At 48.8% G+C, this 17,445-nt stretch overlaps 1 protein-coding gene across 1 annotated transcript in view; it reads right to left on the bottom strand.

The window, feature by feature from the left end:
- LOC124803344 (transmembrane protein 26) overlaps window positions 1-17,010 on the bottom strand; it is a 109,133-nt gene extending 92,123 nt beyond the window's left edge. Inside the window, exons 1-2 of the mRNA XM_047264530.1 lie at window positions 16,817-17,010; window positions 353-516 (exon numbers count right to left, since the gene is read on the bottom strand). Coding sequence (XP_047120486.1) covers window positions 353-516; window positions 16,817-17,010 — 358 coding nt within the window. The remainder of the gene's footprint in view (window positions 1-352; window positions 517-16,816) is intronic.
- Between the last annotated feature and the right edge of the window lie 435 nt (window positions 17,011-17,445).

The following is a 17,445-nucleotide window of genomic DNA, read 5'->3' as shown; positions in this document are numbered from 1 at the left end:
CGACTTCCTGACACTTAAATCTATACTCGATGATAAATTTCTCTTTTTCAGAATCGCTTTCCTTGCCATTGCCAGTCTACATTTTATATCCTCTCTACTTCGACCATCATCAATTATTTTGCTCCACAAATAGCAAAACTCTTTTACTACCTTAAGTGTCTCATTTCCTAATCTAATTCCCTCAGCATCACCCGACTTAATGTTTCTCAATATTGGAGACACTTCTGGCGTATAAAGGAATTCGTGCCAGATTTCAGTCTGGTTTGACAATAAGTTGTGGTGATTACTAAACCATACTTGCGCCCCCACAACCCACAGACACTTTAACGCCTATTGTTGGTACAAAAGTTACCTTGAAGAAGTTGCCTTACCCCAAACAGTTTGTCCAGGTCCCCGACGGTGATGGCGCTGATGTTGAGTGCCGGTGCCTGTTGCCTTCGGGCCATCCTGTGTAGCTCGAGCAGCCAGATGGAGGGCACAGTGCCCGCCAGGTACAGGAACACCGACGGGCAGAACCTGCCAACACACATCGCCACCACTACACATCCTGCCGGCAGTTTCGAACAACTGCCCAAAGCTGAGGAACGGCCAGAGTGGAAGTGCTAGCAGTTTAACTTGTGGCTGCCCTAGAAGAGTTTCTTTTAACGTCTTTCACAGCAGATGTGGGTTGGGAAGAGCTGGCAATGTGGCCATGACTGGTAAAGTGGCTATCGGGGTGCCGAGAGCTATGAGGTGCCACTGTCACGTGGGAAATGCCTATACACATTATTAATGCAGAAACCCGAAATGGCGAGTGTGTGTACAAGAGGACGCTACGTTAGTAGCGTGTAACAGACTGGAAATTTGGACCGGATGAGAAGCGAGCTCTGCTGGTCGAGGTGGTTAAGGCGACTGCTCACGTTAAGCGGGAGATCCGGGTACGAATCACAGTCCGACACAAATTTTCATCTGTTACCACTGATGCACTTCAATGCTCAAATACGGCTAAAGTCATTGAACAGCTGACTGCCGTCAATTTATTCTCCCTGGAGAGCACATTCACCTCGTGAAGCCATCTGCTGTGCTGTGCTGTGCTGCTCGTCCAAACTGGAATATTTTTGTGGATTTTAGTTATTCTGATGTAAGGGGTCACTTCGTCTATTCATAACTGAAAGGGGATGTCACTTTAGTAGGAAAGTTCTGTCACGGTGTTAAACGCGTCAGTGTAGGTGAAGTGGCCATCTTGGCAACTTCTCTAAATTTCCATTTCCTTGATCGACTGTATCCCGTCAGTTGCTGGAGGCTTGGAACATGGATTGGTGTGCCCTGGGTCCCACGAATAAACTGCGAACCATGAGGAGCACCACGACCATATAACAGACTTCACTTTGTGATTCTGTAAACTTCGCATTGACTACACTTGTCTGAGCAATGGCCACATTCTCTGACCTGAGGATCCAACCCACTGTCAGTGTGATGCCCGTCTAATTGTGGCCCATGTCCTTCCGAACCATATCAGGCGAAACAAACTAGTTGACATGCTGCTTCTAGTGCTAGCGGATGACGCTAATGTGGCTGAACTGGTTTTGCGTTTTACGCCCCTCTCACTTCTACTCGTCTCAGTGACGTAGGATACATTGGCCTCGTTGGCTGGTTAAGGGACTGAAGGGATGCCCAGTCGCCTGCTCCAACCTGAGGGGCACTTTGCTGCCCTTGCTCAGTGGTCTAGCCTGGCTCCTGCCATTTAAATTCTGCTGACATTCTCTTTCCTGAGACACTATCATGTTGTTCATATTGCTAGTTTTATTGTGACAATGGAGAGTGTGGAAGTATCTGTCGAATGAAGAGGGTGTGTCTCCCTTCGCGTGAGGTGTGTTAGGGACCGCCAGCTGCTTTCCGGGCGGAGTAACTCTCCCACCTTCACCCTTTTACCTCCCTTGCACGTCTGCGCGCTTCCATCTTTATGTTTTCTCGAGTCTCGTACACATTGGGTCCATCGGGAGCAGTAAGTGCGTACGCTGCGCACAGTTGGCACACACAATGGTCAGAGTCCGATGACCTTATAGTTTTGTTCCTTTAACCCCATCAATCCATCTACGGATCGAATTTTTTGCAATAGCGCCTCGCGAAAAGAGTTTCTCACGCGGCAGGCTTCCCATTCAGGGACCGCATTTGAATCTTAAGCTTTTGAGAAGATTGTGTAATGTCTCGTGTAAGAAGAAGCCATTCTACAGTAACTGTCAGAATTCGACAGCCACAGGATCGTGGCCTATCGAGACTGATTTATCGTGCCGCGATGTGGCTGCTGACGTTGGTCCTGAGCTCACGACTGTCAAGCGAATGTGGAACACATGGATACTCATCGTCATTCAGGCTATCAACAGCACCAAGCGACTAGCAATTTAGAGGACAGACATTTTTCACTCAACCGTACAGAATCTCAGACCCATGTCACGTACCTCGATCCAGGAAATAGCGTCTTTCGCAGCAAGACAATTACCCACCCATACAGTGGAGTGAGTTTGGAGCACCAAAGACTGTCAGCTCAGTGACTATTGTCGCAGCTTCCCTCAATGCGTCAGCAGAGAGATAGTAGCGCCGAAAGCATTTCACTCATCGACAAGGCTGGACACACGTCCTCTCTACACACAGGCTCTGGCTTGCTAGCAGCTTCACAACAGATGTATCCGTGTTCAGCGCCTCTGAGGAGAAGGAATGTCGGCACAGTGCATTCGTCATCGTCAAACGATCCCAGCACATTTGATGTGTTAAGGCTGGCGGTTGTGCCCTTTCTTCGAGGTCTCCGGGATTTCTTTAAACTAGGCAACTCAAGGAGACCGCAGGATACTCATACAGTCTTTATCTACCTCCATACAAAACACATTCTGACTACTGCCCTGGGAGCATATTCTCTACATCTTCACCCACTGAAAACAACGGGTTGCCGACCACTACCACTAAGACTGATGAACTCTCGTACAAATTTCACGGCGTATCTGTATCTCTCATCCACACAAAGTTCAACAGGATTTCTAGACACTGTTGCCGCCAGAGATGGTAGTTCTGCAAGCCGTCACTAGCTCTAAGCATAATTATATGTCTGAGTGATGCCAAATGTTATTATCTTTATGTAAAGGAAAGTATTATCTTCTTAATAACCTTCAAATCGTGAGCCACACTATCCTTCAAATCGTGAACCACACTATCCTTCAAATCGAGAGCCACACTCTTAACTGTTGTACATGAAATTAATTAATTTACTCATGGTTCTTTTGCTGTACGTGACTGCGGACACTTTCAGAACTAAAATTAATAATGAAATTAATTCAATAAGATTGAATATTAAATTGCTGGTGTACCTATGTACCACCACAATAAAATAGAAACATTGAATAGTTGAGGGGATCTGAATGAGAAGAGTGGCGTATTTAAGTTTACAAAGTAACGATAAGTTTTATTAGTCCTTTTATAACTACAACGAACTGATAAATCTTACACAAAAAAAGACAAAAACAAATCAGAAATTAAATGACGTTTTCTTGGCAAAGCATACATTGGGGTGAAAGCTATACAAATTCTCCCCTGAATTAATCCCTTTTACAACGCAGTCTCACTTTGTTTACATGAATATACTGTTAGGCCCAACAGTACTAAATTGGAATCAACTATCACAAAATATACCACAAACGATGGTTCACCTGAGAACAGGACGCTGTGATTATTATGTAACAACGCTATGCCGATGCAGCAGTATTTAACTCTTTCACCTGGATTAAGGCAGCAGCAGAAAACGGCGCACTGTGGGCGAGGAGGGGCGCTCTGCAGTAGCTATAAAGTTCTGACGCATCCACGAATATATGCTAACTACATGGTCTGGCATTCTGATTATCAGAACGCGGGGAACTTCCCTATCGAAGCCCTGATATCCCGGCAGATTTCAGTGCGAAGGGCATCCGTTTGCTGATCAGGCCAAAGCAATGACTCATAGGCACGACAGAGCGTGCTGGAATTGTCAAGCTTCAGACGGACGACTCAGGACGAATTAGTTCACCCTCTCGCACATGATATTTCCGAGATGATATGCAGTTCCACTGAGGGTACAGTTGGAAGCTACTTCTAGCTCTTAGACCACTACAATATACAAACCACAAGTCTCGCCTATTTGAGGCAGACACGTTCTGCACCAAGGGAGGACCAGAAGACGAAGACAGCCAAGAGTGACAACTACTTTCCACCAGTCCTCAGTACGGAAGCTGAATTAGCGAAAACGAAACCGACCCCACATTGCACAAACCAATAAAACTATTCTCAACTCATTGAATCTCCCCTCTATACTGTTCTGTTGGCCTAGTAGCCAATCCAGACACAGCACCGGGGTCCCCACGCTGGGAGAGCAAGCCTCCACTTTCCATAATCGGAGAGCAGCTAATCAGCGACTCAAAATCTCTCTTGTGTGAAAATGGGATACTTTAGAGGGGGTGGGTGGCGTGGTTCTCATGGTAAGCATGGCCATATTATCGTTAAAAAGACCTCTACATTGGCGGGGCCACAGTCCCTCATTTACGGAGAGATTTAATCATTCCAGGGCGACACTTTTCTGTTTCTGAAAAAGTCTGTTAAGATTACTAGTAAGTCTTGCCTATGAAAGATATGTTTTTTGCGGCTTGCTAAGAGAATCTACCGACTTCGCAGCGTCAAGGAGTTACAGCCTTGCCTCCACTGAATATGTGCACCAGACACTATCCGTACCGTCCCAGCTTCTAACATGAGAATGCACGGAATTTTATGAGCTTACCACCATTTTCACGTTTCCCGCCAACTAGCCGCCTTCGTGATGGACTGCCGACTGGCTCAGGTAAAATGTTTTGCGAACTGGCGACCTCCTGTCCAACACTAAGCAGAAGGAGGAGAGTGCTACGGCCAGAAGATCTTCTGTTGGTATGATTCACTGAGTGCTGCCTGCTAGACTCACTCTCACAGCCTGGTCGCTGCACTCAGAATTTGTGTTGGTTCAAATGGCTCCGAGCAATCTGAGGTCATCAGCCCCCTAGAACTTAGAACTACTTAAACCTAACTAACCTAAGGACATCACACAACACCCAGTCATCACGAGGCAGAAAAAATCCCTGACCCCGCCGGGAATCGAACCTGGGAACCCGGGCGCGGGAAGTGAGAACGCTACCGCACGACCACGAGCTAAAATTGTGTGGCAATTTTAATAGCCTGCAGTGTTCTTTGGATGATACATCGAACTCATTGCAGTGCTTATGTGCAGGAAAAATAGCGCTAGTTTCTTGGCGTCGTTCGGAAAAACAGTTGGACTGAGACAAAGGAATACAAAGGGAATATGAATTATTCGCCATAGTAAAACAACTGACTTCAGATCACGTGATGTACAGTATGCGATTCCCGCTACAGACACCACATTAAAAAGTATTCATAATAAACTGACTCAATTTAGAACACACACAATGATGAACCAAATCATGATCACCACCCGCTGCAAGACTGAATCCCGCCTGGCGGCGTTGCGGGCACGTGATGCAGTAAGGAAAAGTCTAAGGCAGCGACGTGTTTCAGGCCTTCTCCTCACATTACTTTTATTTGCATACGAGGTTCTTCCTACTTTGTGATTCGGTTTTTCTTTGTCGGCATTTCATTTGTACTGCACGCTGAATATAGGAGTGATTACGGCGTAGCTTATCAATTATGTCGATAACTCATCTCTCTGTACCTAATTTGCCATTTCATACTTGAAGCAGCTTTTCTGTGTAAGGTATGCGTCTGTGAGCCACGAGAGCTACTACTCACTGAGGACAGGAACAGTTGGAGCGTTTGCATGTTCTCAAGGAGCTAGCTGTCACTCGAAGTTCGGGTTTCACGTTAACGGACCACACAAGGCGCCGGGCGTGACTTTCATTGCTAATCCTCCCGGAACCTGCGATAATGCAAAGACTGACCAGCGCTTTCAGTAGCAGAAAACCGGGAAACGGTGGTGGAAGGGATGAGAACTTCGTCTATTAGTAAACTTTCCGTGGAATCTTCAGCTGTCCACTTGCCGATGTCCCGCTGTATTTTGGTCTTCAGACATTGTTCCGTAAGCTGAATGCTTGACCTCAAGTGGGTCTGCAAGATTTCCATCGTCAGCCCTTTCCGTGGGAGGGCGATGAGAAACTCACACCAAAATTTCCCGAACTTTCCTACAAACAAGTCAGGCCATGGGAAAGTCGTTATAGCCGGCCGGAGTGGCCGTGCGATTCTGGGCGCTACAGTCTGGAGTCGAGCGACCGCTACGGCCGCAGGTTCGAATCCTGCCTCCGCATGGATGTGTGTGATGTCCTTAGGTTAATTAGGTTTAATTAGTTCTAAGTTCCAGGCGACTGATGCCCTTAGAAGTTAAGTCGCATAGTGCTCAGAGCCATTTGAACCATTTTTGAAAGTCGTTATACACTGTTCTCGTTTCGGTGAACAGGAGTCTCATTGGTGCTGACATCTTTACCTTTTTGGTGGGACCTAGTTAACCGATTTCTAGGTCCCTCGGAAAAGCACGTAGGCCCTTCTGGGATTGGCTAGAAAGACTGTGCCGGGTGCCTTCCCGAGATCTGAAGGAACACTAACAGAACTTACAGAGGCATTATCGCTTGGAATCCTGGATTTGGACGCAACTGATGGATAACCATTCGTCCGTAGTTTTCTTGACTTCGGCCCTCTGCCAAAATCTTCGAAATTTTACTTAGAAGTTACTCGGGGCTTAAGAGATTTTTCCGCACCGCCACCGGTCGTCAGGAAGGTGAGGTCTGCAAACCCATACCAGCCAAAGCTAGCAAGCACACCACACTGGCCCACATCACGGCAGCACGGCGCACGTCGACTCGTCAGCAGCCATCTCAGTGGGAGCAACGGCAAGACCGTGTTTGCAATGGAACCCTCCAACTTTGGAAATCGCTAGAGAGTAAAAGGAGGACTCCATTCCCATCTTCTGCTTTCAACTTATTCATTATTTGATGTACGCTGTGTTCGTCTGTTTGGTTCTTGTTTCAAAGTGAATCTTTTTTCGTTCTCAGATGACCACTCATGTCTCGTTTCGTTGTTGAAGTTCACACGTCTGGTGGTGATCTTTCTGGTTGTTTCTTTATTTCTTGATACTGTATGTCGTGTTGATTTTCATATATTGTCTAATTACTAAGTTTTATATCACAGTTGACTACACCACTTGTGCCCCTTGCGTGCCCAGGCGGCAATTCAACCGTAATTTCCCATCATCGTGTGGGTGGCGACCCTAATAATCATTCGTTTTTCTCATCACTGTTTTACCCTATTCATGCAAAAACATTGTAAAGTTGTTATAATCGTGTAATGAATATGTTTTTGGTTAATTTGCATATTGTCTCAGTAAATCTCATATTTACCAGATGAAACACCATGATTCCACAAACAGTAAAGTAACTTATTCAACTGAATGCCAGGGTCCTCAACCCATTAGAAATAGACGGGGTCCTTGACGAGTTGAGAAACTTATCATATGACGTTTCCAATGTGAGTGACAGTTGATTTTTCCAATAGCCTTTTAACTTCATACGAGGTAATCTATCATTTTATATGATATGGTTGATAGAATTAGCAGCATATGTAATGTGTGTGTCCACGGAGCAGCTGATGATGTTGTGTTCTCTTCTGGTCAAGTATGTAAGCGGAGCAGACTTGAATGGGGAAACCTGTGCCGTCACAAGACGTCACGCAGCCGCCACGCGTTAAAAGCCGCGCCACTGAGCGGCATACGTGGTTGACCAGCTCGGTGGTGGCGCTGCGCCGCGTGCATCCCGACACAGGCACCACCGAGCGAACCTTCGCACAACAGCTAGCAGTACGAGGAGTCTGGTTTTGCACGGAGAGTGAGTATCTACCAGGGCCAGAGCTCAATGGTGGAAGCAACCGTTGGATGTAACTGCACGTCTTGGCTGCAAGAAAGACGGTGTTGGCCGGAGAGTTGCGATATGGCGAGATTGGGCGCAGTTTGCTGCAGGGCTATCTGGCTGGCTGTTATCGAAGTAGAAGAGAGCGGAATTGCCTGTATGAGTGTGTTACTAGACAGGTCTGTTCTCTTGTGCTGCAGCTATGTAAATGTTATTAATTAGTATGCGCTGCTGTGTATACTGAGTGAATTCAGCCTCATACGCACACATACAACCAGTACTTGCCTTTTAACTATCCTACGTATCTGTCAGTTCTCGACTCCGTAAGTTTCTCAGATGATTGTTCTTTTGGCCACTGGATCTGATTTGACTTTTGTTATCTTCTATACAATTAAACAGCTCCTTATTTAACTGTTATGTTGTATGTGATGGTTATTTGGACCGTATTTTTATTATAAAAGTTCTCTTAAAGACTTGAATTAGAATTGCTCCTTGCGCAATGGTTATGTGTGTAGCTTTGAATGTGTATGTATTTTTAATCTTTTTTTTTTATTTCGAAGCAGCACTCATACTTCATGCTGTTTCACTGTAATCGAATTTCATACTATTACGTGAGCATATCGGTGTTGAGTAAATTTTTCTTGTCGAATAGCTGCTAACCTGATTTGTCTGTCCATTTTGTAAGGGTTTTGATCTGTAAAAATTAATCGATTTTTTAATTTCTAAAATGTGCTATTTTCTATCAAAAAATAAATACTCTGAACTTGTTTAAATGAAACAAATTTTAGCAAGCAGCAAGAATCACTCTCAGCTTAACTCAGTCCTACCACTTCCTCACATGGCATAAAATCCAGTGACATTAGCGATTCTGGCAAAGGGCAGATCGTTACGGCCTGACTGGAAACGAGCGTCTCAGAAAAGGTGAAGCAGGTGGGTTGTTCGTGTGCAGCTCTCATGTACATCTATGGAAAGTGCTTGGAAGACGGCGAATGCACGAATAGGCGACAACATGATGCAGGTTCATACCTCATGACAGAATGTTGGAGTCTCGGGTTTGCATCGTCTGTGAAGTAGAATAGGAGGCGATCTGCGGCAGATATAACACAGTATAATGCTCGTACAGTGACAAGCGTGTCGGAGCACATCACTCAGCGCTCTATTTTGAACATGGAGCTCCGCAACAGACTTTCCCTATGTGGTCGCATATTGACCCAACCACATCGTTAATACACTACTGGCCATCAAATTTGCTACACCAAGAATAAATGCAGATGACATACGGGTATTCATTGGACAAATATATTATACCAGAACTGACATGTGATTACATTTTCACGCAATCTGGGTGCATAGATCCTCAGAAATCAGTACCCACAACAACCACTTCTGGCCGTAATAACGGCCATGATACGCCTGAACATTGAGTCAAACAGATCTTGGATGGCGTGTACAGGTACAGCTGCCCATGCAAGTTCAAGAGTAGTGACTGGCGTATTGTGACGAGCCAGTTGCTCGGCCACCATTGACCAGACGCTTTCAATTGGTGAGTGATCTGGAGAACGTGCTGGCCAGGGCAGCAGTCGAACATTTTCTGTTTCCGTACAGGACCTGCAACATGCGGTCGTGCATTATCCTGCTCAATGTAGGGTTTCGCAGGGATAGAATGAAGGGTAGAGCCACGGGTCGTAACGCACCTGAAAAATAACGTCCACTGTTCAAAGTGCCGTCAATGCGAACAAGAGGTGACCGAGACGTGTAACCAATGGCATCCCATCCATCACGCCAGGTGATACACCAGTATGTCGATGACGAATAGACGCTTCCAATGTGCGTTCACCGCGATGTCGCCAAACACGGATGCGACCGTCACGATGCTGTAAACAGAACCTGGATTCACCAGAAAAAATGACGTTCTGCCATTCGCGCACCCAGGTTCGTCGTTGAGTACATCATCGCAGGCACCCCTGTCTGTGATGCAGCGTCAAGGGTAACCGCAGCCATGGTCTCCGAGCTGATAGTCCATGCTGCTGCAAACGTCGTCGAACTGTTCGTGCAGAGGGTGGTTGTCTTGCAAACGTCCCATCTGTTGACTCAGGCATCGAGACGTGACTGCACGATCCGTACAGCCATGCGGATAAAATGGCCATTCTTTAGTAGGGATTTTTGAAAGTCAGATTGCGTTGCGCTAAAAAGATTGTGTGTCAGTTTAAGCACCGTCATTTATAATTTTTCTAAGAGGATGTTTCATATGAAAGAATGGCCATGACTAACAATAACCTATACGTTTCATGAATCACTTACGTCACAAAAATCTTCGTTACTCAAACTACTGCAATACAGCGTGCGCCAATACTGCCAGCTGAATAAAAGATTCTAACTACTGAAGGCACTAACTACTGATAGGCATAGTTAGCAAATGAAAGATTTTGATAGAGAACAAACAATGCATTTACCGTAATAGTGTTCAAAAGTCTTAATACATATATCAGCTCATGATATCCAGTATTATAAATTTACTCTTTCTGGTTTGTTTGGGGTTTAAGGGCGCTCAACTACTGAGGTCATTAGCGCCCAGTCACAATTGTTAGAGCACATGGAATCTAGTAAAACTCAAGGGGGGGGGGGGGGGGGCACCAGAAAGTTCTTACAACGATGCAGATAAAATAAGTGAAGGAGTTAGATGTCTTTGGACAAGCCAGTCAAAGTAATGAAACGAAGAACACGAGCAGCTGCTCGAGCGTCATCAGCTAAAATATCCTGTAAAGTAGATGGCAGAGACAGGACAACACGAGATTGACTAAAACAGGGACACGACAATAAAACATGGCGCACTGTTAATGCATGACCACAAGGGCACTGCGGGGCTGGGTCACCGGAAAGCAGGTAGCGGTGGCTAAACTGGCAATGCCCAATCCGCAACCTGGTCAGAAGGACCTCTTCTCGCCGAGATGTTCGGGAGGAGGTTGTCCAAGTAGTTGGGAACGGTTTTACTGCCCAGAGCTTGTTTCCTTAAAGTGATGACCAGGTATCCCACCACAAAGACACAAGCCTCCTACAAACAACCCCACTAATGTCAGATGACAGGGGACAATGGGAGGCTGGCTGAGGCTGCAGCATCAGCAGCCTCATTCCCAGGCACTCCTACATGGCCAGGAACCCACAAAAAGCTGACAGGAGAGCCATCAGCAGCAGAAGAATGGAGGGACTGCTGGATCCGTTGCACCAAGGGATAGACCGTATATGGAGCTCCAAGGCTCTGAAGAGCACTGAGTGAATCAGAGCAGAGTACATACGATGAGTGGCGGTGGCGGCGGGCATACTGAACGGCCTGATGGAGAGCAAAAAGCTCGGCCGTAAAGCTGGAACACTGGTCGAGGAGCCGGTATTTAAAGGTACCGGCCCCGACGACAAAGGCACAGCCGACACCATCGTCAGTTTTGGAGCCATCAGTGTAAATAAAGGTGTGACTGGCAAGTCGCGCACGAAGTACGACAAACCGTGAGCAATACACTGCAGCCGGAGTACCCTCCTTCGGGAGCGAGCTGTGGTCGAGATAAATATGAACCGGAGCCTGGAGCCACAGTGGTGTCGGGCTCTCACCCTCTCTGAAGGTGGTAGGAAGGGCAAAATCCAATTGTCGAAGCAGGCGACGAAAGCGGACTCCAGGGGGCAGCAGGGCAGACACATACAACCCATACTGACGGTCGAGAGAATCGGCGAAGAAGGACTGATAAGAGGGGTGGTCGGGCATTGACAACAGCCGGCAGGCATACCGACAAAGCAGTACGTCGTGCCGGTAGGTCAATGGTAATTCGGCAGCTTCAGCATAAAGACTCTCGACGGGACTAGTGTAGAATGCTCCGGTCGCAAGACATAACCCCCAATGGTGGATGGAGTTGAGACGGCGTAAGAGGGATGGCCGAGCATACGAGTAGACGAGGCTCCCATAATCCAGCTCTGATCGGACTATGGACCAATACAAGCGAAGCAGGACAGTGCGATCCGCTCCCCAAGATGAACCACTAAGAACTCTGAGGACATTAAGGGAACGTGTACAATGGGCAGCCAAATAAGAGACGTGCGGAGACCAACAAAGTTTCCTGTCCGGTGTGAGCCCTAGAAACTTAGTTGTTTCCACGAATGGGAGAAAAACGGGACCGAGATGTAAGGATGGCGGAAGGAACGCTTTATATCGCCAAAGCTGATGCAAACCGTCTTCTCTTCAGAGAACTGGAAGCCATTTGCCACACTCCATGAGTATAGGCTGTCTAGACAATGCTGAAGGCAGCGCTCCAGGAGGCATGTTCTCTGGGCACTGCAGTAGATCGCGAAGTCATCGACAAAAAGAGAGCCTGAGACATTAGGTGGAATGCAATCCATAATTGGATTGATCGCTATGGCAAAAAGGGCTACGCTCAAGACTGAGCCCTGAGGCACTCCGTTCTCCTGGAGGAAGACGTCGGACAATACAGAACCCACACGTACCCTGAACTTGCGATCTGTTAAAAAGGAATCAATAAAAAGGGGCAGGCGACCGCGTAGGCCCCACCTGTGCATAGTGCGGAGGATACCTCCTCTACAACAGCCTTCTCCAAATCGAAGAACACGGCTACCGTTTGGCGCTTTCGCAAAAAGTTGTTCATGATGAATGTCGACAAGGTCACAAGGTGGTCAAGAGGGGAGCGGCGGCGACGAAAGCCGCATTGAACATTGGTAAGTAGCCGTCGAGATTCAAGAATCCAAACTAACCGAGCATTAACCATGCGCTCCATCACCTTACAGACACAGCTTGTAAGAGAAATGGGGTGGTAACTAGAAGGAAGGTGCCTATCCTTCCCGGGTTTGGGTATAGAACAACGACGGCATCAAGCCAACGCATGGGGACTTGACCTTCGGTCCAGACGCGATCGTAGGTACAAAGAAGGAAGCTTCTGCCTGCCGGAGAAAGGTGGGCCAGCATCTGAACGTGAATGGCATCTGGCCCCAGAGCAGAGGACCGGGACAGTTCAAGTGCATGTTCGAGTTCCCGCACAGTAAAGGGGGCATTATAATTTTCCAGATTCAGCGAGTGGAAGGAAGGTCGCCGAGGCTCTTCTGCCTCTTTTCTGGGAAGGAAGGCAGGGTGGTAATGGGCGGAGCTTGAAACCTCCGCAAAAAAGTGGCCGAAGGCGTTGGAGACATCCACAGGATCAACAAGGACCTCAGTACCTGAGGTCAGGCCAGGTACCGAGGAGTGGGCCTTAATGCCCGACAGCCGGCGCAGGCCACCCCAGACGACAGAAGAGGGAGTAAAACTGTTAAAGGAGCTGGTGAAAGAGGCCCAACAAGCTTTTTTGCTGTCTTTGATGACTCTACAGCATTGCGCTCGGAGTCGTTTCTATCCAATACAATTCGCCAACGTAGGATGGCGGCGAAAGGTGCGTAAAGCACGTCGTCGAGCATGGTTAGCGTCTCTACAAGCTTCATTCCACCAGGGGACGGAAACGCGACGTGAAGAAGAGGTAGTACGAGGAATGGAACGTTTGGCAGCATTGATGATAACAGCCGTGAGGTATTCGACCTTACTGTCACAACTGAGAAAATCGCGGTGCGGAAAGGTCGCCAGGGAGGAGTAAAGTCCCCAGTCAGCTCTCAGTATGTTCCAGCTCGAAGGACGTGGGGATGGGGTGTGGTGCAGGAGACGAACGACACAGGGGAAGTGGTCGCTCGAATAGGTGTCAGAAAGGCTGTACCACCCGAACCAATGGGCAAGAGTGGTAGAACAGATCGAGAGGTCCAAGTGGGAGTAGGTATGAGTAGAGTCCGAGAGGAAAGTCGGGGCGCCAGTATTGAGGCAGACAAGATTGAGATGGTTGAAGACATCCGCCAAGAGGGAGCCTCTCTGACAGGATGCAGGAGAGCCCCAAAGGGGATGATGGGCATTGAAGTCGCCAAACAATAAAAACGGCGGAGGAAGCTGAACAAGCAGGTGCATCATGTCAGCCTGACTAACTGTGGATGACGATGGAGCGTAGACGGTACAAACGGAAAAAGTAAAGGCAGAAAGAGTAATACGGACAGCTATTGCTTGGAGTGGGGTGGTCAGTGGGATGGAATGGTAATAGACATCGTCCCGAACGAGCAGCATGACCCCACCATGAGCTGGAATACCGTCCACAGGGGTGAGGTCAGACCGCTCCAAAGTATAGTGGGTAAAAGCAAGACGGTCAGTTGGGCGCAACTTGGTTTCCTGGAGACCAAGGACGAGTGGATAGTGCAGGCGGAGGAGCAGTTGTAATTCCTCCAGATTAGATCGAATTCCTCTTATGTTCCAATGTAACAAAGCCATCGCTAGTCAGAAAAAAGGGGGAACGAAACGGGTGAAGAGCTGGTCACCTCGACGGCCGCAGAGGGCCAGGTTTCGAGGGAACAACGCTACAACTGGCGGGAGGCGGATCCTGTTCCATCGAGTCGTCGCCAGCTGCGGCCGCTTTCCCGGGTTGCGTAGGAGGGGCAGCATCATTCGCCGACGAGAGGCCAGCTGAGCACCTGGCAGCAGAGCGTCCTGGCGAAACTGAGAACCGCCGGGAGCAGCGACTCACAGATGGAGCGTCAGACGAAATGCGCCGGGGTGGAGAGGGGGATAAAGACTTATTCTTGGAGGCCTTCTGGGAAGTCCGATGAGGCATGGGGATGGTGGGCTGGACCCGAAGAAGGTCCTCACGCCAAACCTCGGAAGCCGGGGTCTGGAACGTTTCCCCGATGGACGCCTGAGAAGAGGATCGCTTCTCAGGCGGCAGAGGGGGAGGAGGAGGAAGGGTGCCCCTGGGGCATAGGGGGCAGGGGCCAGGAGGGAGGAGGATTTGGAAGGGAGGGATTTGGGAGGCGGAGGCATAGACCCTGGATGGGGTGAGGAGGTGGTGGGGGGACAGAATAGGGGTGAGGATACTGTGGAAGGAGCGGACATGACTGTTGCAAACGAAGTTGTCAACGTCACGGGATGGAGGCGGTCTTACTTTTTCCTGGCCTCAGAAAAAGAGAGGTGATCCAAAGTTTTTAATTCTTGGATCTTCTTCTCCATCTGATACGCGGGGCAGTCTAAAGATCTAGGCGAGTGGATGCCAGGACAATTGATGCACCGAGGTGGTGCGGTGCATGTATGTTCCTCACGAAGAGAACGTCCACAATCACCACAAAAGGGCTCAGCCTCACACCGTGATGACATGTGCCCAAAGCGCAATCACCGAAAGCAGCGCATAGGAGGCGGGACATAAGGTCGCACGTCGCACCAGTAGCACATCACCTTTACCTTCTCCGGGAGAACGTCCCTCTCGAAGGCAAGGATAAAGGCCCCGGTGTCGATGTGGTGGTCTTTGGGGCCGCACTAGACTCGCCCGACGAAATGCACGCCTCGGCGCTCCAGGTTGGCCCTGAGCTCCTCATCAGATTGCAGCAGGAGGTTCCGATGAAAAATAACCCCCTGCGTCCTATTCAGTGCCAGATGCGGGACAATGGACACTGGGATGTCCCCTAGTCAGTTGCACGCCTGGAGCGCCGCCGCCACCTGGCAGGATGACCATTGCCGGGAGTCTTGATGCCCCACGGAGACGGGCATCTACTCCTTGGCCGACGTGGGGAGGCTGCAGCTCAGGTATCGGCAGTACGATCCCTGTGTTGTCAGGGGGCTACAACCTAGAGGGTACATGACGAGCCCACCACAACGGGCTGGCTACCGTGCTGGATTTCGGGTGCCATGGGAAGTCCATCATGATCGTAGGTGCAGATGGGGACGCACTATGGGCGTAACTTGTGCAACCCATCAGGCGTTTAGGCCCAATTTGAGGAATAGTGGGTGTGGTTACAACGCCGTTACAATGCTGAGTGCCAAGGCCTTAGTGCACTGAGGACCAGTGAGACACCACGTAAGGCGTCCTTCCCCAAAAGGCTTGTACTTCTGTAGAATTTTGAAAAATGGAGGTCCAACCCCGAGGGGGACCATCACATGGAAGGCCGAAACGGTTGAAACTCCATTTAGTCGCATCTTACGACAGGCAGGAATACCTCGGGCCTATTCTTACCCCGGACCCGCAGGAGGGACTCTTTCTGGTGGACACACCTCCAGATCGTCCGGTCTTAAAATTCTGTCATCTGTCTCGCCACATCCACCACTGCTGGCGGCTCACCTCCAACTGCGGAATGCTATGTGCTGTTCACATCCAACTGCCCATCACTACAATAGCGAATATTTCAACAATGCCAACCAGCCACAGACTGGACACAGCACAGTCAGTGATTTTCATACAGAGCGCTACGTGGCGTTACCAACATAAAAACCTAAACAGCCTACTTACAAGATAGATAGTCGTGTCCATACACACTCCCTCCATCCAGGCGCACGGTTGCTCGAAACATGCACTCCACCGCGAGTACAGGCCAATGGGGACCATATTATGCTATGGGCGACACTTGGGTTTCCGTAAGACGTGTGATAGTGAAAGACGTGATGATAGCTGTGGACTACGTGAACAATATTGTGGACCAACTGCTTGATATCTTCCCAGACCACGACGTCGTCTTCCAGCAGAATAACTGACTGTGTCACAAGGCTAGGACTTTGCTACTGTGGTTTCAGAACCACGACAGTTAACTCAGAATGTTTTTGCCACTAATTTTACGTGATCTGAAACGTATAGAACACGTCTTGGATGCTACTGGGCCGAAGCTCCGGGCGTACAAACCACCCTGTAATTCGCTGTCATACACTTGCAAGGAATAGCGGAGTCCATGTAACAGAGAATCACTGATGTACTGCGTTATAAAAGTGGACCACCATTCTATTAAGTAGGTGGTCGTAATGTTCCAGCTCGTGTAGTTGGCAGCTACGAAGGAAAGCTAAATTCTCCTTCAGAATCTGATGGAGTAGAAGCGCAACACCCAGGTCTTACCACTTCCACTCCTGCGACTCTTTGATGGTGAGTGTGAAGACGCCCTCGAAGGCAAGCATGATGATGGGCGCGCAGAGGTACCAGAAGCGGGGGTCGCGCTTGAAGACGGTCACCTGCCAGATGGCGAGCAGCCCATGGCCGCCGAACACGGCGCGCGTCGCCACCGCCTTGAGAGTCGCCAGCACACGGCCCATGGCTGTGCTCACCAGCGTGACCGACGTCTCAACAATCACATTACACCCCGCTCTGAAACATGGGAAGATTGGCCGTGCACTAGGTCTACCATAAAATTGAGAAAGACGATCGACACAGTATTAGCCAAAGCATGCTAGTGCATTGGTGCTCGAGCCACCAGGTACTCAATCCCATTACGGCTTTGTTGCTTCATAATTACTTCTTAAATTCTGAACTGTGCCCTCTGCTTCAGTGCTTCTTTGTACTGTGTTTTGTTGTGGAGGAACTCCAGATCCGGTGGTGTACAACTGCAATGGACAGTAGTGGGAGACTTTGAACGGCGCTGAGAAAGAGTCTGAGCAGACGACGCAATTGAAAAGCCTGTGTCGCCAGATGTACTCCGTGACCTCATACATGGCAAAGAGCTCTGCTGTAAATACTGAGCAGTGTTCCAG

This window comes from Schistocerca piceifrons, chromosome 6 (genome assembly GCF_021461385.2).
Source record: "Schistocerca piceifrons isolate TAMUIC-IGC-003096 chromosome 6, iqSchPice1.1, whole genome shotgun sequence".
In the NCBI taxonomy this organism is placed as follows: domain Eukaryota; kingdom Metazoa; phylum Arthropoda; class Insecta; order Orthoptera; family Acrididae; genus Schistocerca; species Schistocerca piceifrons.
The sequence above is the reverse complement of the archived record's forward strand: the minus strand, read 5'-3'. Positions and strand labels throughout refer to the sequence as shown.